A 22,573-nucleotide genomic window follows, 5' to 3' on the forward strand; every position below is an offset into this window, starting at 1 on the left:
CGAATCAAAATGAACTCAATCTCGGTGGCGGGGTTATACCGTTACATCCGCGACCGTGCGCGCACAAGCGAGCGAGCCTACGGTCGCCCTCGCAACACGCGGCGCGGCGGCGTGCGCACAGCGAGCCCGCGTAGCGGTCGGCGAGCAGCGGCGTCCTCGCAGATTTGCTCGTCGCCGCGTCCTGCGCAGCCGTTGGCGCCCTGCCGGGCCGCACGGTGCCGACCACCCGCGAGCGTCGCGTTCATTTTGACGAAGCGGCCGTGCAACCCACACGGAGCTGGCTGTCTCTATACATAGCCCGGTGCATGGCGCGCGTGCGTGTGTGTGTGTGTGCCAGTGGGGAGTGGTAGTGTAGTGGTTAGCGCTGTGCTGCACTAGGAACCCGGCGATCTGAGTTCTATTCCCGTTCACGCCCACCACCGGTTACGATTATCTGAACCGGTCCTGGGCCTCCCCTAGATCGACTCAGCCTCAATGAGTATCTGGTGCGATGTGTGGACATCGCCACTGGAGAGACAAATGGTGCTGGCCACCCACCCCACGTGTACCGTGCCGGCCATCATACGTGCTCGCCAACAGTACTTGCCCCAAAAGTCTGTCAAGGCTATACGGGGGTTCATTTTCTTTGCGCATGTGGGGGAGTGTTGACTGCAGTCATAATGCAAACAAAATACATAACTCTGATAATGTATGCACTGTCCTTGAAGTTGGGTGTGGACCGATCGACTTCAAGGACAGTGCATACATTATCAGAGTTATGTTCTTTGTTTGCATTATGACTGCAGGTATTGTGGTCTATGCAAACATGACTCCTTGTTAAAAAGGTGTCAGTTTTGTTGCCAGATAGAAGGGTAAAAAAAAATTATCATAAAAATGTTAGCGCCTGTTTTAGTTTTTTTTTTGGAGGGGGTGGAGCATTTCGAGTTAGAGTAGTTTAATCAGGGTAGTTTACCCTTGCATATCTAAAGTAAAATATGAAGTAATGTCTGAAGCAAAAGGTATGATAAGCATTGTTACTATTGTCCACCTGGAGGATTGTCGCGGATCACCGCTGTGCCTGGGCCCGCACTCTGAGAAACACTGAACTGAAGTGCCACTCGACGATTTCCTTTATGCCAACGAAAGCAAACTGATCCAATTTCCAATTCTTATAGCTGAAATCGGCTGAATTCAGTGAAACGAAACACACGATACGTGTAACGCCACGCTGTTGTTGAGCGGTTATTTGTGACCGTGCCTAGACCATCGATTCTCTGCGTGTGAGAACTCTTTAGTCATGGGCGGCTCCCTTCGATTCGAACCCAGGATTTTTGGTGGTGCATTGTTCTCCCAAGAGGGTGGCACAATTAATAAGAAATAATAATTCAGTGCGTTTGGTATTCACGCCGTTATCATAGCACCGTGGTTGTGGCTGTTCATGTGGCCTGTCTCTGTTCATAGAGCACACATTCTTACGACCGATTCATTATCAGACCCAAAGAAACGACATTCAACCTGTCCGCCTCTTCCCCCCCCCACCGATTAACAAGCTTACAAAAAAATTAAACGAGATAATTGAACGCATTTCAGTAATTGAGTGTCGTAATTTAATTCACATTCACACTGTAATTGGCAATCGTCTGGCTTGGGTTTATTACTTGCGATAATTTTTACAAATCACGCTCCTCTCCTCCTGTGTGCTGCGCTGCGGACGCCGGCCGGAGCGGTGCCGCCGATTGTTTGCGCTCGTGTGTCCCGCTCGTTGTCACCGAGCGCGTGTGTGCGTGCTCGCTGCCCCCCCCCTCCCCCCCGTGTGTGTGTGTGTGCGTGCGTGCAGCACTGGCCGGTGTTCAAGCACGTGGAGGAGGTGTTCATCCTCGTCCCGGCCCTACTGGGCCTCAAGGGGAACCTCGAGATGACCCTGGCGTCTCGCCTCTCCACCGCGGTAGGGATTGCGCCCTCGCAGCCGACTTCCTCTTGTCAATGCTCCCGTATGTTAAGGTTGGGTGGGGTGGGAGGGGCCATGATCCGAGATGAACCAAGATGTACTCTAAAGTTGCGTTGATGTTTGCGACTTTCCCAATTGAAAACCGGTGAATTCTATTCAAGGATTGCCCCAATAGTTTGAGACAAAAACCGGAGTAAAAAAAAAGGGTTGGCTAATTGATTTCGTTGTAGGCTTTTAGAGACCGTAGAGGCCAGTTGCGGTGAACGAAAATAAATTATATTAATTGTTGAAATTAATTGTATCGTAATTTGTTTTAAAGCAAGCATGTTAAATAATGAATATGCAGTTAAGGTAGTCGCCAAAAAGTGCAATAAAATAACATTTGGACCACTCAGCCTGTGCACTTATTCCGGCTGAATTTACATTTCAGCTGCATTTGTGTTTCAAGGAGAAAAACCTTGGACTGGTTTCAACTTCCCTGACTCACATAATTTGGCGCAGCCTGTTAAATAAGTGGTGCAGTGTCAGAGGCAACAGCATTCTGCAAACACGTGGAGCCATGCAGCAGAGTACACAAAATATCTACAAATATACTGCCTTGGTAGATTGCGAGTAATTAAAGAATAAAACAACAATTAAATGCACAGGTCTGTTTCAACACCAAAACAATTATTCAAAGTAACATGTTTCAAGCAGATCTCACCGCGGTGGTGTGATGGTTAGCATGCCGGTCTAAAACTAAACTATAAACATTTTTTTATTTTTCCACGTAAGGCCCACTGAGCTATACAGCTCTTGTTCAGGAGCGACCTGGCCACAAATGATAGCTCAACGAAGTGGCTTATCATCACGTGGAAATATGAACGCATGTCTGGAACCAGATATGCGCGTCTGTCCCCCCCAGCGGTATGAATGGGATATGCCACAGTTAGCCGGTCAACAGGTTGCGTGTGTAAAAAAATTATAATAAATGAAAATAATAAAAAATGAAAATAACTAAATGAAATCACGACGTTTCGGAAGCAACAGTTACACCTGATGACGGAGGCTTGTGTTGCTTCCGAATAATTATTATTTATTATTATTTTACCTACGTGACTTTACCGAAAAACCTAAGTATGAATCCTTGCAGTCACGAAAGCTTCAAATCTAGCAAGGTTGCGTGTGGTGGGGTAAAGTGTGGGTGCTACCACCTCTCCCAAGCCGTCTGGCCAGCATGGCAGAGCGCACCAAAATGCCCTTTAGAGAGGCACTCCAGACCTCCCTCTCGTAGAGGCCCTTCTTGCAGTAGTAGCATGAGCAACCAATTCTAGAGCTGCACCCTTTATATATTTATAACTTTTTAGATATTAAAAGAAACAAACCCATCCGAATGGTTTGCAGGAGCCAGACTGGTCACCCGCGCATGCGTGCCAAGTGCTGCCTGAAGCTATTGCCGTGGCATTTCTCTCGATATCCGGGACGGGAGAGGGGGACTCTGGGAGGCTTCATGCCTCACTCGTCCAATGCCCTCCCTCCGTTGAGGAGGTGGTCCTGTGACTCGCGTGGCCGATGCCAAATCAGAGCTGCGAGCCAGCCGCTGCTGAGACCCTGCCGTTTGATTCCGTGTTTCAACCGCCCCGTGATTGAGCTGGGTTCTCACGTTGATGGTCTCAGCCCGGCCGTGAATGACTACAGAACACTCCCCCCCACCCCCGCTCTGTACCCCCCCCCTCCGATCCATCCCCCCCCACTCCATCCCTCCCCGACACATGCACCCTTGAGCTCTGAGGTGAGCTTGACGTGTAATTAATTTTCTTTTCAGGGTTTATGAAAGGTTATGCCCCGAGTGAGGATGCCGACGATGCCGATTGAATTTATTATTTTTTTGTTGTTGTTGCATACCTATAGTTTTTATGCCGTTTCTCTATTTGTTTTGATTACCTTTAGTTGCTGATGGTCTTCCTTCACTGAATAATTGTTACAAATAGCATTTAGCCCTTTCACATAATTATTGTACTGCGTTTTGAGATGCATTTGGCACGAATGACGCTGTTGTATAATGTTTTGTTTAATGTATGTTTATTATAACCACAGTTGGTTCTGTGAGGGCTCCTTCCGGGACCCTGACACAAGGTGGTGCACTGTGATGCTGGAGGGCTTTCTAGTCGACGTGGCCTTTCGCCTCCTCAGTGGCAGGGTCAGAGATATAGCGGCACAGCGGGAATACGTACGGTGCCGTGTGCTTGCTATGACAAGTCGACACCCTACGTACGGTGCGAAAGAGGTTCAACTTACTTGCATACACACCCTTTGCAAAGGAGGCATCGATTGCCAGGGATCTCTCCTCTACCGTGCGGGGTGTTTTGGGTTATTTGACCGCACTTATCTGTGCCGGTCAGTGTGGGTATGTGAAGACTATGAGCATGGATGTGGGAGCGTAGAAGTACAGGACAGCGATCGATTTTGCCGAAGCCGCCCTCGTAACCCCCCGGCCGTCTTGACAACCTGTTTGCGCGTGGCGGTCACCCATCCGAGCACTGTCCGGGCTCAAAATCTGCTTCGCTTCTGAGATCTCTTGAGATCGGCCGTGTTGGTCAATAAGAATATATTGGAGAAAAGCCGATTTTTATATTCTGAAAAACACCGTCCTCCGCCCTTCTCTAATCCTTTATTTATTGGAAGCGCCGCCGCGATTGTCGCCACCGCTGCATCCCCCCCCCCCCCCGCGGTTGCCAAGCAGCTGACGGCTTCGCCGCGCGTGTGCAAAGCAAACATTTGCGCCGTGCCTCGTTGCTCGCGCGGTCAATAGAGACGCGCGCGCGTGCGCTCGTGTGACCGCCGCCGCGCCGGCGACGCGCTCTCGCGGGGATACGAAGCGATACGGCCGGCAAAGGTCGCGGCGGCGGGTTGTCCGCGAATCGAGATTCGGCGTCCCCGGGTGGATTAAGGCGGCGTGGTTTACGCGCCTCGGGACACCGGCGCGGATCTCGCACGATGAGGCGGCGGTGGGGATGGGCGATCGAGGTGCACGTCGACGGAGACTGGCGATTGCGCCGTGACGACATCGGCCCCCTTTCGCGGAAGCCGCCAGCGCCTCGGTTACAAAGTGGCGCCAATGACGGGCCGTCGTCCATCACTGCAAGTGCTGTCATGATTTCGTTTATAGGATAGCCACACCAAGGCTGTGGTTCCTTCCAGTAGGTGGCACGTGACTAGTCGCCACAGCTGTAGCGAGAGTCGTACTGGGTGTGGTGAGCCGTGTGCGGCAATATTTAATTTTCGGGGTAAAATTAATCCCCGGTTTCCGCAGGTTCGCGATCGTGCTGTTGGTGGAAAATGTCTCCACCGTGCTTTGGAGCCCCCTAGTGACGGCGGAGACGCTTCGCCTCGCTGCGTTGACAGCTGCGACGTCGTTTATCGGCACCGTCAACGCTCGTCGTGGCCTGTCCTGACCCTCCCACCCACCCCCCCCCCTCTCTCCCGTGCATCTACCGTGATCAGGCCAACATCGGGCACATGGACTCTGCCCCAGAGCAATGGCGCATGATCACGAGCAACCTGGCGCTCATCCAGGTGGGAGAGATCGGCGGCCCCCCGCCGCCACGCGCGCTGCCCCCCGTTTAGCCTCCGCTCGCTGCGTAGGCGCCCGACATCCTGTTGACGTCTTTGGGGGGCTCGTAGGCCGATAAGCTGGGTGCCCTCTGCAGGCCCGCAAACGTAGCGTGGGCGACGAGCAGGCCCCCCCACTCCGAGCGTGGTTTTTCCGGCGACAATCGACCGCGCGCTGGCGATTGCTCATTCGCTAGGTTTTTGTCAGCTCGCCTGAGCGGTGGTGGCTACGCACGCTCGAGGGTTGGCGGATCGGTGCACAGATGTTGCGAGACTCCCCCTTCCCGTGGGCGTTGTACACTGGCTCGCCGGGAGAAGGCGGCACAGCTAGTGGACTAATCGCCACCTGTTTCCATCTGTTCGGGGAATGAGAGTTGCCCGCTCGCATGCATAAACACTCATTAATTGGCTGAAAAACGAAACGATCAACAACACGTGTTATTTACTCCTCTAAACCCTTCTTATTACTCTTTGGTGAAGCTTCACGTTGATATTTGAGAACGCTGGGACTTGCAGCTTGGGTGTGCATCTCTTTAAGAGCCCATAATCAAATATCTATCTGGTTTATTTTCAGGTCGCGTCCTGCTTCAAACGAGAGTGATGCGTCGGGTTGACTCGATGACGTCGTTGTGAGCCCACAGGTCCAGGCGACGGTGGTCGGCTTCCTGGCGGCGATTGCCGCTGTCATCATGGGCTGGATCCCCGAGGGCAACTTCGACCTCCACCACGCCGTGCTGCTGTGCGCCAGCAGCGTCGCCACCGCGTTCGTCGCCTCCCTCATTCTGGGTACCCTCCCCCGCCTCTCCCCCGCGTCTTCCCCGCGTCTCCCCCGCGTCTCCCCCGCGTCTCCCCCGCGTCTCTCCCAGGCCCACCATCCTGCGCTAACCTAGCTCCTTCATCACGCATAGTCAGCGGAGGACCGTTGCCTCAAACGTGTGACCTCTTGCGACAGCGTGCGCATGAACTGCTCTTGGCTGCCGTACGCCGGCATGTCTCGGGTGATTTGTTTCATCCACGGATCACAGGGGACGGGGGGGGGGGGGATGGCCACAGGGGTGGCCACAGGGACAGTGCCATTCCTTTGAGGATCGTGGTCCTCACTTCGAACGTTGACCATCAACTGAGAGATAACTGATGGAACCCGCTCCTTCCGATGGATGTTTTTGGGTTCGGCCGCGTGGCAGTGGTTTCATGCCAAGGTTCTTGTCATTAACTCCACCACCACCACCACAGGACAAAATTGTTACGTTTACAAAGATGTTATTTACGTGCGCTATGTGTTAATCAAATTCTGACTCATGATGCTGCTCCTGATCGGTGGTTGAAGACTTTTTGGGATTAGAATTTAACATCAACAAAGCGACCTTGTGCTCAAACTGCTTGGAGCATCATCAGGCAGTCAGCTCGGAAATCGAGCGGGCTCCATTTGTTGTCTCTGTAGCACCTTCCGTCCGTCCAGGGCCTGCCCCGCAAGCCCAGCTAGGTTCGGCCCGACCGGCCATGCGCTGTGATGGAATCTAGTAAAAGGCGCGCTCACCCAGCCGCACCCATTCACCCAGCCGCCGTCCGCTATAGTTTCACTCACCCAGGTCGTCAGGGTTTTTTTAAAGTTGTCATTCGATGCTGCTGCCCCTAGGACTTCTTCACAGATGCTGAATGCTTTTGATTTAGATCGGATTGGGATATTTTGTAAGCTGCTGAGAAAGGCCATATTTGAAACTTCAGACACTGGTGATGGAGATGATTATGACAGTGGTTGTGATGATGATGATGATTGTTGATACTGGTGATGATGATCGATGACGACTGGTGGTGATAATAGCGATGATGTCGCCGGCTCGGACTGCGCGTAGGCCTCATCATGGTGGGGGTGATCGTGGGCTCCAAGAAGGTGGGGATCAACCCCGACAACGTAGCGACGCCCATCGCAGCCAGCCTGGGCGACCTCATCACGCTGTCACTCCTCGCTGGCATCAGCAGGGAACTCTACGGCTATATAGGTACGCGGCACGGACGAGGCTCGTCATGAAAAAAAAACCAAGATTTAATTTCACCTTTATTTAACGAGATTAAAAACCTCGTTTGCGAGGGGGACCTGGCAAGAAGCCGGCAAAAAGAAATCACCACACACGCACATACAAAGACAAAGATCCCCCGTATAGCCTTAACAGACTGTATGGGGCAAGTGCTGTTAGCGAGCAACTATGAAGGCCGGAACGGCACACGAGGGGGTGGGTGGCCAACACCACGCCCGGCCGCCTTTGTCTCCCTAGTGGCGATGTCTATACATCGCACCAGGTACTCATTTGAGGCTGAGTCGACCTAGGGGAGACCCAGGGCCGGTTCAGATAATCGTCACTGATGTTGGCCGTGAGCAGGAATCGAACCCGGGTCGCCAGGTTTGTAGCACAGTGCGGTAACCGCTACACTACCGCTCCCCAATGATTCACACACATACACACACACAATGCGAAATAGTACAATATAAAACATTTAAAACAATTACAACGGTCAATGACATTTTCATCTCTCAGAGCTTTGAAAGCGGACAGTGATACCCTCTTCTCCAGTTTAAAAATAGTTTGTAATTCATTCCAGGACCAAGGAGCATGAGAGGGAAATGAAGAATAAAAAAAATGACAATTTAGGATATTTTTATGGTGTTCCGCACCTCCGATTGGCACGGTTGGCTACGTACGTTGCGAAAGAAGTTCGACGTCCATGCGTGGATACGTCACAGGCGTCTGGGAGAGAGAACGCGCGTCACAAGCAGCATAGGGCTGCAACAGCCCACAGCCAGCACAGCAAGAGGGACGACCCAGCGAGCGTCAATGCAGTGGCGTGGCCGAGGGAGTTGTGCGTCTCGCGGTGTCGCCACGAGAGGTCGCACTCACTCCGCCCGCAGCTCTCCCCGCCCGCTTTGCCTGCTGCCTGTGTACGCCCGCAGCTTTGTCAACGCAGCGAATTGTGTCGTCAGATCAGCAGCGACTTCCTCCTCGCGACGAATTTTGTTGTTGTTGCTTAAAGCGACTAAAGGCAAATCGAGCGACTTTCTGCGACGAGGGCACGATGCGCTTTTGGGAGCGACTCCCCGCGCGTGTTAAGCGTCCCGCATCGGTTTACGACGTCTTAAAAAACGTAGTGAATTCCCCAGTTATGCTTTTGACCGCTTTAGATGGTTGATTTCGTTGCGTCAAGCGACTTCTTGATGTTCCGCTTGGCAACGTTCCCCCTTTCAGGAGTTGGCCACACCGGAGCAGCGGTCGTCCGCTGCCTTTGTGGGAAAGGACCCCCCCCGGGTTTTGTGACACGCTCGCCTCCGAGCCGGCTCGCATGTAGAGACCACGGTTTGATTCCCGCCGCGGCACCGGTCCGTAAGCTTCGGAATTGCCCCTAGCGTATGGATCTTAAGCAGGGCTGTCACAATTCACCTCCCAATTGCTGTGCTTTATGGTCGTGGAAAATGTTTTCCAAATAGGCGACGGGGAAAAATAATGGCTCGAACGTAAATGGAGAAAATATCAACCATCTTGGCATCACAAGGCCGTGGGGGAGGGGTGGGGGCGACATCGGGAGGTCTTCATCCGGCAGGGGGGGGTGTGCAGGTTGTCGCCGCTGGTGATGGCGATGATATTTTGGGCACCGTTATTTGTTCGAGTTTCTGCCCTCTTACTTTAACGTTTTCATCATCGTAGCAGTTTGTGCCATTTCCGTCTGACAGCGTGCATCAGTGCCCCCGCCCGGACGATGCGATGCATTAGCGTCGCCGTGCAGCGTTGACGTCCGTTTGGACGTTCCAATATCGCATCAAATTATGGATATCGATTCCCCGGCCGCCGCGTCACCTTCGATGTCTCGTGTCCCATCTCCCCGGCAACCTCCGCTGACCCCCCTTCACTTTCGGGGTCGTGACCTTTAGGCCTCGACAATATTTTACCTTTTTCAAACCGGCCGATTAGGGTGAACGATGTTCACGCAGCCGTCGTACCGGAGGCAATTGCTTAGTAAACCCACGTGGTTTGCTTTGTTTGTGTGTCCACGTCGGCAATGTATGTCCAAGGCAAACATACCACATGCGACTCGTATAAGCAAGCAGAAACGGTTAGGTTCTTGCGTTTGAGTTTACTGAGATTCAGCTGCTTAAGCACTTTAAACGGGAAGCGAAGTAGAGTCAAGGTTTTAATGAATGGAAAATGAGAAAGGGAACGGGGGATGGAAGAGTGAAGAGAATTGGGAATAAAAGGGGATGGATGGGGGGAGAGGAAGGGAGACATGGGAACGGTGGGTCAGGAGAGATGAGGAGAGGCAAGAGGAAGGACGCTCCACCAGGGCCTCGATGCTGCGGCACGGAAGAGCAGCGTCTGTTTTCACAGCGGGCGGGGAGAGAGGAGAGACTCGGAGTGGGGGTGGCCACACACGAGTGAAGAGATTTGCAGGAGACTTGAGCTGACTCAGCTATATGTGTAGAAGAGGATTTTAAAGACTTTAATCTTTTTTATTTCCAACGTTTCCACCAATCCCAGAATTCTTTAGCCTTGTAGTGCTCAAAGCCACTCGGTCAGAATTCCACCACGGAGCGCTTTGAAACCACAAATTGTTGCGCGTGGCGTTTAGCATTAAAAAAAGAAACTCAATTGAGAACACAAACCAATTTCCACGTCCATAACCTTTGCACCAACCACATAAGGAAGCCATTAAAGTAAACGCTTACAAAACATGTTTGTGACATTTACTGTACATTAAAAAAATAACATTCCAGGCCACGGCGGGAGCTCGGCTCCCATCGCGAGTCGCCAACCGACGGCGTGAAAAAATACGCAACATTTTGCCAAAACTTTTCGCCTCATTCGGTGCGTTGCTGCGTGAGCCACGATGGCCGTGCCCCCGGGGTACCCGGCCAACTAAAGGGGCTCTCCCCCCTCCCTGCGGGACGACCAGCGCCGAACGCAATCGTTGCCGCATGCCACCGCTGCCGCCGCCTCTGCCGCCCCCAGCAGGCGTCGGTCCGGTCGGACTCTTGAGAGGAGCGCGGGGACGTAGGAGGGATTCTACGGGGGGGGGGAGGGGCGGCGTGTTTCTGTGTGTGTCCGTGCGTCCGTGCGTGCGTGGGTGCATGTGAATCCGTGTGGGGAGTGGTAGTGTCGCGGTTGGCACGCTGCGCCACAAACCCGGTGACCCGAGTTCGATTCCTGCTCACGGCCGGCAAAAGTGGCAGATGTTCGAACTGGTCCTGGGCCTCCCCTAGGGCCACTTAGCATCAAATGAGTACCTGTGGAGACAAAGGCGGCTTGGGAGTGATGTTGTCAACCACACCCACGTGTGCCATGTTGGCTAAAAGCAATTGCCGCAGCAGTCATTGAAAGGCTATAAAGGAGGTCTTTGTCTTTGTGCCTGCGTGTGCGTGCGTGTGTATTTGTACGTGCATACGTAGATGCCAACGTGTGTGTACGTGCGTGGTTGGGTGCGCGCGTGCGCACACCTACAAAAGCGAATTATGTGTGGGGATGAGACGTAAGTGGCATAAGCTGTGCAGCGGAAATGAGGCGACCACAAGCCTTCCCGCTCGCTCGCCCGAATTAAATCCCACCAAAAGGCTCTTTCTGCCCATCGAGGTCCCAGGAGCCGGGTCGGGTGAGTGTGGGCGGTTTCAGGAGGGTTAAAAAAGAAGAAAAAAAAAACCCTAGACGCTTCAGCAGATTCGTTTCCTTCCTGTGGCCTCACCGAGCCCGGCACCGCGAGAATCGCTTTCTTCTGCGTGGCTGTGACCTCGCAAAAGCAGTTTACGAGCATCACAAAAAAAAATCCCATGTTAGAATCATCAAGCAGCAGCTTTGACGAACGGTTAAACACACACTGCATAATACAGTTTTGCGAGTAAAAAAAAATGATTGGCATCGAATTGGTTGTCGGGCTTTCAAAAAAAAAAGGAATGTGCACATGGGGGGTGTGGGTGCAGCTCATTTTTCTTGCGTAATGTGCAAGCGGTCGGCTTCAGTAACAGAGCGGGAATTTTCGGGCCTTCCTTCGATTCCTGCCGGGGTGGAGGCTCGGTCGTGAGAGGGCATCGGGTAACTGCTGGGAAAGTGGAGCCGTGCCGATCTTGTTAAGTAAGCAAATTGCCCCGAGCACTTCAGACAGTGTTACGCTTTGATGTGTGGTCTGATATTGGCCTGGATGGGTGTCTAGACTTTGCGATTTTTTGTGCCTGGTTGGGTCATGTGTTTTTACGGAGTCTGAAAATTGCTGCGATTGTTTATTTAACCCACAGTATAATCGACTCTTTGCTCTTGCCAACAAATGCATTTTCTGCGATCGTATTATTCACGCAAATAAACACAGAGGGCCTCCTTGTTATAGCCAACATAGACTGTTGGGGCGAGAGAGGTTAGCGAGGGCCTACGAAGGCCGGCGCGGCGCACAAGACATTGCGTGGAGAACACCATGCACAGTGTTGACCTTTACACACCGCACCGAGTCAACCTAGGGGAGGCCCAGGACCGGTTCGAATATATTCGCCGCTGTTATTCGTCACCGCACCAGCCCTCCTCTCGTGTAAACTTGCACAATCACGCACAGCTGATATTTGCAAAAAATACAATAAAAACATGCTTATTTTACTTGACTAAGTTGATGGCCTCCGTGCATACTTTTGAACGTGATCACATCGCATTCTTGGGTTTTCCCCTGCTACTCTCGTTCTCTCCCACACGCACACATCCTCAAGGATTTTTGGAAAAAAACACTTGTTTCCTGCATTTATAAGCCTTATTCACAACCAGACGAGAAACCCATTAAGACTGGAGTCTCTTTTCGCGACTGAGTTCTGAGAAGCATCCAGAGGGATTTCATCCGAAAAACAACTTGGCAGGGAGAGGGCTGGGCAGTGCCAGATTATCCTAGGAGCAAAAGTAGCTAGATATGCTACAGGCCCCGCACTAGCTTAATCCGGCACTGGGGCCGGGGCGCAGCGGCTTGCGTGCACCGCGCTGTGAGCCCGGCCACCCGAGTTTAACTGCCGTCCGCGGCTAACGTCGGTGGGCGAGCATTATCCGAACCCGGATCCTGGAGCCACAAACCCCCTTTGTCGCCAACCCGTGCCGACCAATGCGGTGAAGTATGGTGAATCAATGCCCATGAGTGACGCAGCATATGGCGGCCTCTATCCAGCAGCGGATAGACGCAAAGGACTGAACATTAGGAGCTAAGAAGCTCATATTCAAGGGCGACTCGGCTTGGCAGACAACATCAATGAAGGCTACAACGTCGGGTGCAAGATAAATGCAAACCAAACTAACATAACGCACGAGGATATGTTTCCAAACAAATTAAAACAAGCCAGAATTTATTGCCCATCGTGAGATGCGCTCGGATGGCCGTGACGGAGAGGGGTCTTCTCCTTGAACCGCGGCTGGTCCTTGCGGTAACGATGGTGCCCCCACAATGCCGCTTACCCAGGGAGTTCCCGAACCGACCTGACCTCGCACGCGCGCGTGTTCCGTGTGTGTTTCGCGTATCTCCGTGCCGCAGAAGTGTTCAAGTTCGTGTCGCCACTCGTGTGCGGCCTCTTCGTGGTGCTCACGCCGCTGTGGGTGATGGTGGCACGCAGGAGCCCGCAGACACGCGAGGTCCTCTACTCGGGCTGGGAGCCCGTCATCATCGCCATGACCATCAGCAGGTGCGATCACGCGCCGGCGGTCACTGCTGCTGCTTTCGCCCACGCCCATCCCACCACGGCCACCGACCGCGTAACGCTCTCCGTAAACTCTGAGAAACCCGTCAGATGGAAAAGGGGGCGTGGCAGGCTGGAAACAAGCGCGGACGATTGAGCGCGCGCAAGGCGACGTCTGGGTGGCCAAAATTCGCGATTGCGACCGCAGGATCGGTGTCCCCATCATGCCTTGCGTGTCACGTGACGTCGCCGTACTGCGTGTGTAACGCCACGGAGCTTCGTTTTAAACGAGGCGTCGGGGGCGACGACGCTCGGCGGACGCGCCCACACGCGTCTCTTTGCCCGCCCCGTTCCCGTGGCCTTGTTCCCAACGGTGACGTGCCGGGCACGATGACAGCACCGGTGTCACGGGTTCCCAATCGCGCTTCTTGCCGTTCGCGATCCCTCCGACCTCGCGGCACGCGGCAGATCGGCAGCCCCGGCACTCGGTGCCAGAGTTTCTCAAACTTCTCCGGTGCCGAGCCGACTCGCTGTTCCGGAGGTCGCGGTCGGGGAATCGCCGCGAGGGTGAACTCGGAGGTGCAGCCATCGCTGCCACGGTGCACGGGCGCGTGCGGGGGATCCGGCCTGCGGGAGCGCGCGGCGCTCTCTAATCTGCTCTGGCACCACGAGTTATAGATTTTGCGCCGAGCTTTATGTTCTAAGCTCATTTTCGTTCCGTCACGCTTAGAAACCAATCAATATATATTTTTTTTTTATCGGGACCGCGATCAGCAATACTGTGCAGGAAGGTCGGTTTGATTTTTTCTTTCTTTCGTTTACGGTTGTTCTTCTTGCTGTTTTTTTTTATTCTTTTGCGTCGTGGCCGTTAGCGCGTGGGTTTGATTTCTTCGGGGATTGCTGCTGCGAAGCAGCTTAATAGAGTGAGCACCTCCCCATCGCCGTAGTCAGGCGTGGGAGCATATCTTACCCAATTAGGATTGAAGCTTTAGTCCATAACCAATATCTGCGCTGTGCCTGCCGCTGGCACATCTGTCGATGCCCTGTTTCACATTAACATGCAATAAAAATTAGGTACATCCACCGATCCAGCGCCTATATATATTAAAAACAAGCTACGGTAAATGTGCCTAATAATTGCGTCGCTGGCCACCACACTTTCCACAATTGATCAGCTAAAACGAGAAGAAAACGGATAACGTGGATGCAGTTTAACGTTGACACCGCTACGTGAGAACCAAACGTTTTTGGGCAAAATATTTTTTGGTTTACAAATATATATATATAAAAAAATAAATCTTTCTCTGCTCATGATGCTTAATCTTACCAAACGCGTCAACGGGAACACCGGCCTCGTGAATTCTCCCCCGCACGCGCAACCTAACGAGACGGCGCTTTAAAAGCTTTCAAGCATCGGGATTGATCAGCGGTTTTAATCGGCCGCTGCCAATTTTTGTCGCGCGCGACAGCCGCTTGGGCGGCGCCCGTGTCGGCCGGGGTTTCGTGTTGGCCTGGGGTGTAGACGGCATTAATTAATTATGACAATTATTATTTTATCATTACCATTACTGCCTAGCTCGTTTTCCCACAGCTTGTCTTGCGTGCGGAGATGTTTGTGTTTTAGTAGTTAACATCCCATGGTGGCGAGATGTTAACTACCTCGCCTAGCATACAAGCGGTCGTGGGTAAGATCCCTACCCTGATGCCTGTGTATTTGTAGTTGCGGCGTCTCTCCCCGTGGTCGCGTGGATTCTTCCCTGGGTCCTCTGGTTTTTGCCTCCACATTTAGAAACGCGCGTTTAAGAGTATTTGGCTGCTGTAAATTTCTATGTGACAAGCCAACTTCGTTGAACTACCATTTTCGACCGCAAACAACGATAAAAATGTCAACGGCCTTCACGTTTTGTCATAAATGCATTCAGGGCACAAGCGAATAAGTGTCAAGCGGAAATAAGTGACGCGTGATGGATTTATCCGATTATCGGCGGTTGTGTTCTGGCCACCGCTGTGCAAACAAATGTGTAAATCACAGCAAACCATTGCAGGATTGATCATCAAAGAGGTACGATTCCGTATTTGGAACATGCTAAGTTACGTAACTTTGCGCGAATACTTTTTGGCTGGGTGGTAGAGCGAGCGGGCGGCTCGCAACGGGAAGGTTGGGAGTTCAAACCCTGATTGGGGGTTGATTAATCCCTCTAGGGTTGATAAAATCAGGACCACTTCGTGATGAAGTCTACCGTTGTTGTCCTTTGGGTAGACGCCTCTTGCCATAGGAATGTGGAAGTGCCATAACTCGCTCAGGAGATGAGCACCGCCTCAAATGCTCGCTTGAGATGGAAGTCACCGTTTCTGCGATTTCATAATTGAAACCAAAATGTCTGGCTGATTTTTGCAAAGTATATTTGTTCATAACCCTCTCACTTTTCCCCAGCATTTATTCTCAAAGCTGTGCCACGTGTGCTGTTCCTTATGATGTGCAGCTCGAGATGAGCCACCTTTTTTAAAAGTGACTTCCGTCTGATCTGTTTTACTTTCCATAGGGCTTTTAACAAAAATAATTGCTTTCTGCAAAAAATAATTGGGAGCGGCAACGTGCATTGCACTTCGTTCTCTTGAATTGATCTCCATCGTTAACGCGGATACCGAGCGCCCGCGTCTGTTGTGCCGCGTTGGCGTGGTCACGGGGTGAACTTCACACGCGCGCGCAAACTGCCACTTTCCAGAATGCCCTTCCCACCCAAAACCCAGCTCCGGCCCCATCTGCGATGGAAAGGAACATATGGACTCACTCTGCCGCTCAATCACGGCCGGAGAACCAATTAAATGTTTAAAAATCCCTAATCGGAATTCGTTCGCCTCCCGGGGGCGGCAGTTAATAGGATAGGCAACGTCTGCGCCGCAGCCTGTCGATGAGCAGGCCGCGTGCGGTGGGGTAAAGTGTGGGTACTCGCGCCAAGACGTCTTGCCAGTGTAGAAGCGTCGGTGAAATTACCCTCGAATCGGCTCCCCTTTATCAACCCGTGCTGTCAGCGTGTCGCACGGCCGGGCGAGTTCCAACCGCCAATTGCCGCGTTGCTCACCGCTTTTCCCACCCCTCCCTGAATGTCCGGTCCACAGCATCGGGGGCCTGATCCTCGACCGCACCGTGTCTGACCCCAACTTCGCGGGGATGGCCGTGTTCACGCCCGTCATCAACGGTGAGCAGGGACCGGCCTGCCTTCTCTCTTGGGGCTGAGCGGGACTGGTTTTTTTTGTCCTACCGACTCGGATTGCGCCATGGGCAGCGTCACGGCGGCACGACGCGGAGCCTCCACCTCCGATACGCAACCCTTCATGTCGGAGAATGGCCCACGGAAGCGGATATCACCGAGCTACGCCTGAGTTCCGTTCCGGTGACCCTCTCTGGCCCACGCACGGCGGAGGGTGGCGGTCGACTCCGCTCAGTGCCCCGTCTCTCTCTCGCCGTCTGTCTGTCTGTCCCGCACCCGGCAGGTGTGGGCGGGAACCTGGTCGCCGTGCAGGCGAGCCGCATCTCCACCTACCTGCACCTGCGCAGCCTCCCCGGTATCCTGCCGGACGAGGTCAAGTCCACGTGCCCCACGCCCTGCCGCACATTCTGCAGCGGAGGTACGTGGGGGACCAGAAGGGTCTGTGGGGGCCCTTGCTCCGCCTCCGCCTGTCGCCAGTGTCCTCTGTGAGTGTCCTGCCGCCTTGCGCTTCAGTCGCGTCCCCCGTGTCCCCCGAGTCCCCCATGTCCCCTTGAGACCCCGTGTCCCCCGACTCCCCCGTACTCCCCAGTGATCCCCCGTGCTTCCAGGGCCTCTCTTGCATTCGAGAAATCCACAGTTTTGGGTGGAGACTCATGAAGTTTTTTTTTTCTTCCTTCGGCATATTATGTCAGCCTTTGAGGACATAACCCAGAACACACCTGAGAAGCTCAGCAGGGGTGGGTAAGCCTCGATCGTGCTTGCCGTAGCCAACAGCGGGCTCCGCGTGGTGGTCAGAAGAGGACAGTGCAGGGAAATCCGTCCGTGGCCCCTCCCTCCCCCACCTCCCCACCACCCTTTACCAGCCCAGAATCGCCAGGATGGTGAAGTATGGTCAGGCAATCTACACAACCGACATGGCCTGGGGATGGCCTGCATCCAGCAGTGGATTGACAAGGGAGCCGTGAGATGTTTTATTATTTTTGACTAATAACGATTTCTATGATGACAGAAAAAGCACTCATCCCGTGGCTGGGAGGCCCTGAGTGATGGGGGGCCAGTTGGTATCGATCGGGCGCGAAATGGACAGATAAGCTGTGGCGTTGGCCTCGTTTGCGGCGCAAGATTGCTCCCAGTGATGGCTCTGGCAGCTCCTGAAGCCTGGGGAGCCGTGCGGTGGAATCTGGTGTGAGCACACAGACAAAGATCCCCCGTATAGCCTTTAACAGACTGTTGGGGCAAGTGCCGTGAGCGAGTAGCACCTACGGAGGCAAACACGGCACACGAGGGGTGCGGCGTGGCACGTCCGGCCACCTCCGACTGCCCAGTGGTGATGTCTACACACCGCAACAGGTACTCATTTAACGTTGAGTAGACCTAGGGAAGGCCCAGGACCGATTACAATATTCGCCACCGATATTGGCCATGAGCGGGAATCGAACTTGTGTTGCCGGCTCCGCAGCGCTGTGCGTTAGCTACTGCACTTCCGCTCGCCGCGCCTCCCTTTAGCACGGTTGGCTACGTATGGTGCGAAAGAAGTGCAACGTGCATACGACACACAATAGTGGGCTGACACTGAGCTGACGTTGCAGTGAGCTGACACACCGGCGGAATAGAAAACCAGTGAGCCGACGCAATTGCGCATGCACACACAATTGGGCACACACACACACACACTGGTCAACTGACAACACCAGTGAGCTCCCACGTCAGTGAGCTGACACACCGGCGGGCTGACGCGCCAGCGGGCTGACGCACCAGTCCGATGGCACGCCAGCAAGCTGACATATCAGTCGACTCACACCAGGGGAATGACACCTCAGCGTACTGACAGACACCGGCAATCTTACCCAACACCACTAAAAAAAAACACGCTTACAAACGTGCCCGTCACAAAATAATTGTACCCAGAGGTCTGCAATTTTAGCCGATCCCGTGACGGATTCTCGTTGCCGCTATTTTTATTATTATTATTATACTCGCGGACCTTGAAGCACGCGAGGGCTGAAACACAATGAACAACCCCTTGCCTGATGTACTGTGTCTAAGCTGCGGTCAGGCGCGCAATAATAACAGGGCCATGAAAATGAAAAACGCATCACCTCCAGTCCAAAGCTAAGCCTTAATTAATGAGCTGCTGGCGGTTCTAAACGAATTGGAGAAAAGGTAAACGCGCCTCTGCACACGCACCTTTGCATCTGACTTGCCCAGCCGTGAATTTTAAATTAAAATCGGAGTGCCGGAAAAGCGCATAGCTCACATTAGACCACACACAAATTGGAATTTACATGCACCGCTGATGTGGAAATTTGTCCCAGAGGGTGGGTGTTGCGGGGGTTGGGGGGGGGGGCTATTGGGGGGAACGCGGACGCATATATTCCGTGCAGGAAACGTTGAGCAGCTGTCGTCACTGGTGGGCCGTGGGTGGCCGTTGAGTTTGGCTCGCGACTCATTATTTAAGAAGACGACTGGGTTTTGGCAGCGCCGAGATGCGTCGTGACTGTGCCTGCGCGCTGCCGCCGACGCCGCTGATGTCGCCGCAACGCCCTCTTGATCTCTAACGCCGCTTGTCCGAGACGGGCACGGCCACCGTCACACCCTTCCGTCACGTCCGTCCGTCACGTCGCCGACGCACCACACCGCGGCTGACGCGGCCCGATCGGGAGCAGGCGACATCGGGATCCAGCGATTTCCCGGGCGGACGAAACGAACGGCGCCGACGAACGACGCGGAAGACGCAACGGGGTTAAAGCAATTGGGTCGCCGTGCGTTTGTGCTGAACGCTAATTTACAACACAATGGCGGGATTTTCTTATTTAGATTTTTTTTCTCTCCTCTTTCTCAAAGCGGGGGTGGGGGGGGGGGTGGCGGGCGTGCGGCGAGGCTTGAGAGATGGAATATTATTGACGGCCCTCTGTGCACGTGGAATTTTCCACGAGCCTTTTGATATATTAATGCTGAAAGGATTGGCGGCCGAAGAGGTTTGTTCATTACGATGATGAACGAGGCGCCGGGGCGTTACGGGAGATTGTGGCGCGCGTGGTGAACGAGAGGAGGTGTCAGGGATGCCGCGCGTTCACGTTGTAGGCTCCTCGCCCCCACAGCCACACCCCATGTAAAACCTGTAATGTGAAAATTGGGGGGGTGGGAGGGCGGCTTGGAGGGGAGGGAACTGGGACGGGGGGCGGTTGGGGAAAAAGGTTCCGTCAGAAAATCCATTGCATCATAAATTGCCGTTATCGAATGCGAAAGCAGTAAAAAAATTCATACAGTAGGCGTTGACACGCGCTAGATATATGTACGATCGCACACGGCACTTTGTGCACATTCAGACGTGCGGTGGCGGTGCAGGGCTTAGCAGTGGTGCACAAGCACAGATGGCAAATATTCAACACGTTTGTCAACAACGACAACAACAACAACGCACGAAAGAGGAATCATCCGGGGTGCCTCAGTGGTGAGGGGAGTGGCTCGTAATCGGAAGGTTCCGAGTTCAAGCCCTGGTCGCGGGTTGACTCAGCCCATCATCCGTCCAGGGTCGATTAAATAACTACCACTTTGTGGGGAAGTCAATAGTGGGGTTGTCTTTTGGATCGACATGTCCCTGCCATAGGAGTGTAGAATTGGCACCACTTTAAACGGGGGAGATGGGCACAGCCTCGCACCTCCAATGAGCACGGTTGGCTACGTACGGTGTGAAAGAGGCTCAACAGACAACTGGGGACCTTATAGAAATGGTTTCCTTGCCTTGGTATTCTTATTCCAGTCTGATTGGTTCAAAGGTCACGCGATCATTTGTAATCTCGCGTGCACAATCGCACCGCAAGGTAGGCCAATTTACCTGTGGCCCGCCTTAGGCAAACGTAGTCTCTGTGCATGTGTAATTGGTCTCCAGCTGCTAAGATGAGAACACGTGCAACATCTTAAATCTGTTTCCCGCAGCCTGGAATTGATTCCAAATGGTGGGCCCACGTTTTATAATGGAGGTGTTCGAAAAACAAGCGGCGACCGCATATTATAAACGAGTGCCTCTGGGTTACAAACGTGACGTCCATCGCACAATAATTCCCTCCGCCTTCATCTCGGGGGAACCGTTAAATGGCAATCTCGATGACAGGTTCGACTCTCGCGTAATAATTCATCGCTGTTGGACACAAATAGCGACCCCGCGATTTGTGTAATATATAAGCGTGCGTCTGCTGTGCGGGCACCACAAAGACATTAAACGCTTTTCTTGGCTCCGCCGTTCTCTTAATTGTGCCGCGGATTTATTACATTGTTTGGGCAGGAACGCGTACGCAACGCGTATTGATTTTTAAGCGCGTGCGCGATGATGATAATGGTGATGAAAAAAAGAGGGCGTTTAACAGCCAATCGCGTCTTCCGTGGGCCCGGAAGGAGAACGTTAGTTACAGGAACGACGTGTTGTGTTCCTCTGACCGCCTTTAGCTGGCGCCGGCACGGCCGGTGCGCTCACTGTAACGCGTGACGAACGTTTACTACTTTATAATCAATCGAGTGAAATACTCGCCAGCCCGCTCGCCCGCTTGTAAATCCCTGCAGGTTGTGGGCGCAGTGGCACGCACGATTGATAACCCGTGCAGGTTTGACTTAACTGCTCTTGATTTCTTTTTTAGTTTTGGTGTCATCGTGTGCACATTTTTTTATTATTATTATTATAATTTCCACGTCGAGACGGTGGGACGGTTTGTGTTTCCATCACCGTGTACGTTTGTGGTGGGGCCGGGAATTGTTTTGTTTTATTTTCGCATTAAATATTGAAATGCGTATTATGCTCACTCTGGGTGCAATCGGATGGCAGTGCAATTTTGAGCGAGTCGACGCCGATGAATATCAACTTTAACGCTTTTGGCACCCGCGATCTACAACTTTAACCGTGCTGTAAAATAACAATTCGGTTAAGTGTGTTCCATTCAGGGCCAGGTGTGAGAATGCTTGTAAGTTTCAATGCTTCTGTGGCAACAGAGAGCTGAACAACAAGCAAAGGATTTTACGGGAACAAAATAAAAAACACATTAACTCTTCACAAATTAAGTCCAGTGAAATAAGGTTGTACTTACGTTGGCATCCCATCATTTCACATCGGGTGTGATTGATTCCAGTACAACTGATATCGCTGGGTAATCAACATCTGATTGATAACATCTGCGATGCAGTTTTCCCGTAGCGGTTCGCTCCGTATGCGGCGAACCCAGCGACACGACTTCAATTCCTGACCGCGTCTTAACATCAGTGGCGAGCGATCTCCGAACCGGTCCCGGGCGTGGTAAAATGGTGGTGGCCACCCACCGCCTTCGTGTGCCGTGCCGGACTTCATAGGCGCTCACCAACAGCTCTACGGGGGGGAATCTTTGTCTTTGTACCGTGAGAAAGTTTTCCTGTCGTGGTTAGTGCGCTGCGCTACGAACACGGCGGCTTGAGAGAAATTCCCGGCCACGGCGAACGTGGGTGCCGATTGTTGAAACCGGCCCTGGGCCTTCACTCGGCGGTGCAATGTGTAAACATCGTCAATGGGGGAAACAAAAGGCAGCTGGGCATGGTGCTGGCCGCAGGGCTTCAAGTGTTCCATGCCGACCCTTAATAGGTGCTCACTATCAGCACTTGCCCAACGGTTCTTGAAAGGCTACACTGGGGATGTTTGTGTTTTGTATACTGTATACAAACTTTTCCTGCCCTTTTTTTAAGTTGGTGTTTTTTTTTCTTTTCTCGGCTGAGTGTCACTCGGGCTGTGCAATGAGTAAAAGGACGCGAATGTGAAAAGTGACAGGTTCCTTTATCGCGCTCTAATAACTTCCCCGAATTGACGTGTCGAAACGCACAGGGGTGGGAGTCGCGGTGACATTACTTGGGCGCAGTGATGTCGCGCGTGACCCTCATTTTTATATTCCCGTTGTCATCGACGAAACTTCAAACTCGCGTCGCACAGCCCAGGACACGCGGCCGAGGAATATAGCGGCAAGCTGGGGGTGGGTGGGGGGGGGCTGTTTAGATTCATTCAGTCGGTCATTGATGCTTGAAAACGATTAATGGGATTCCAGCGCAATTTCACAACGTGCAACAGTGCAATGGATTATCACACGTTTCACCTGAAAGACATTTTAAGTCGTCATAATTATCATCATCGGCCTTGATCAGTCTGCTGCTGGGTGAAGGGCT

General features: G+C 53.0%; 1 protein-coding gene across 2 annotated transcripts in view; it reads left to right on the plus strand.

Annotated features, from left to right (window-relative positions):
- Nucleotides 1-22,573, plus strand: part of LOC144721349 (solute carrier family 41 member 1-like) — a 56,518-nt gene that overhangs the window by 25,872 nt on the left and 8,073 nt on the right. For both annotated transcript variants that reach the window (XM_078598908.1, XM_078598909.1), the window contains exons 4-10: nt 1,817-1,924; nt 5,411-5,482; nt 6,160-6,304; nt 7,372-7,518; nt 13,046-13,193; nt 16,308-16,387; nt 16,683-16,817. In XM_078598908.1, the coding sequence (XP_078455034.1) occupies nt 1,817-1,924; nt 5,411-5,482; nt 6,160-6,304; nt 7,372-7,518; nt 13,046-13,193; nt 16,308-16,387; nt 16,683-16,817 (835 nt within the window). The remainder of the gene's footprint in view (nt 1-1,816; nt 1,925-5,410; nt 5,483-6,159; nt 6,305-7,371; nt 7,519-13,045; nt 13,194-16,307; nt 16,388-16,682; nt 16,818-22,573) is intronic.

The sequence above is a fragment of the Lampetra planeri genome, chromosome 11, assembly GCF_965212315.1.
Source record: "Lampetra planeri chromosome 11, kcLamPlan1.2.h2, whole genome shotgun sequence".
Taxonomy (NCBI): domain Eukaryota; kingdom Metazoa; phylum Chordata; class Hyperoartia; order Petromyzontiformes; family Petromyzontidae; genus Lampetra; species Lampetra planeri.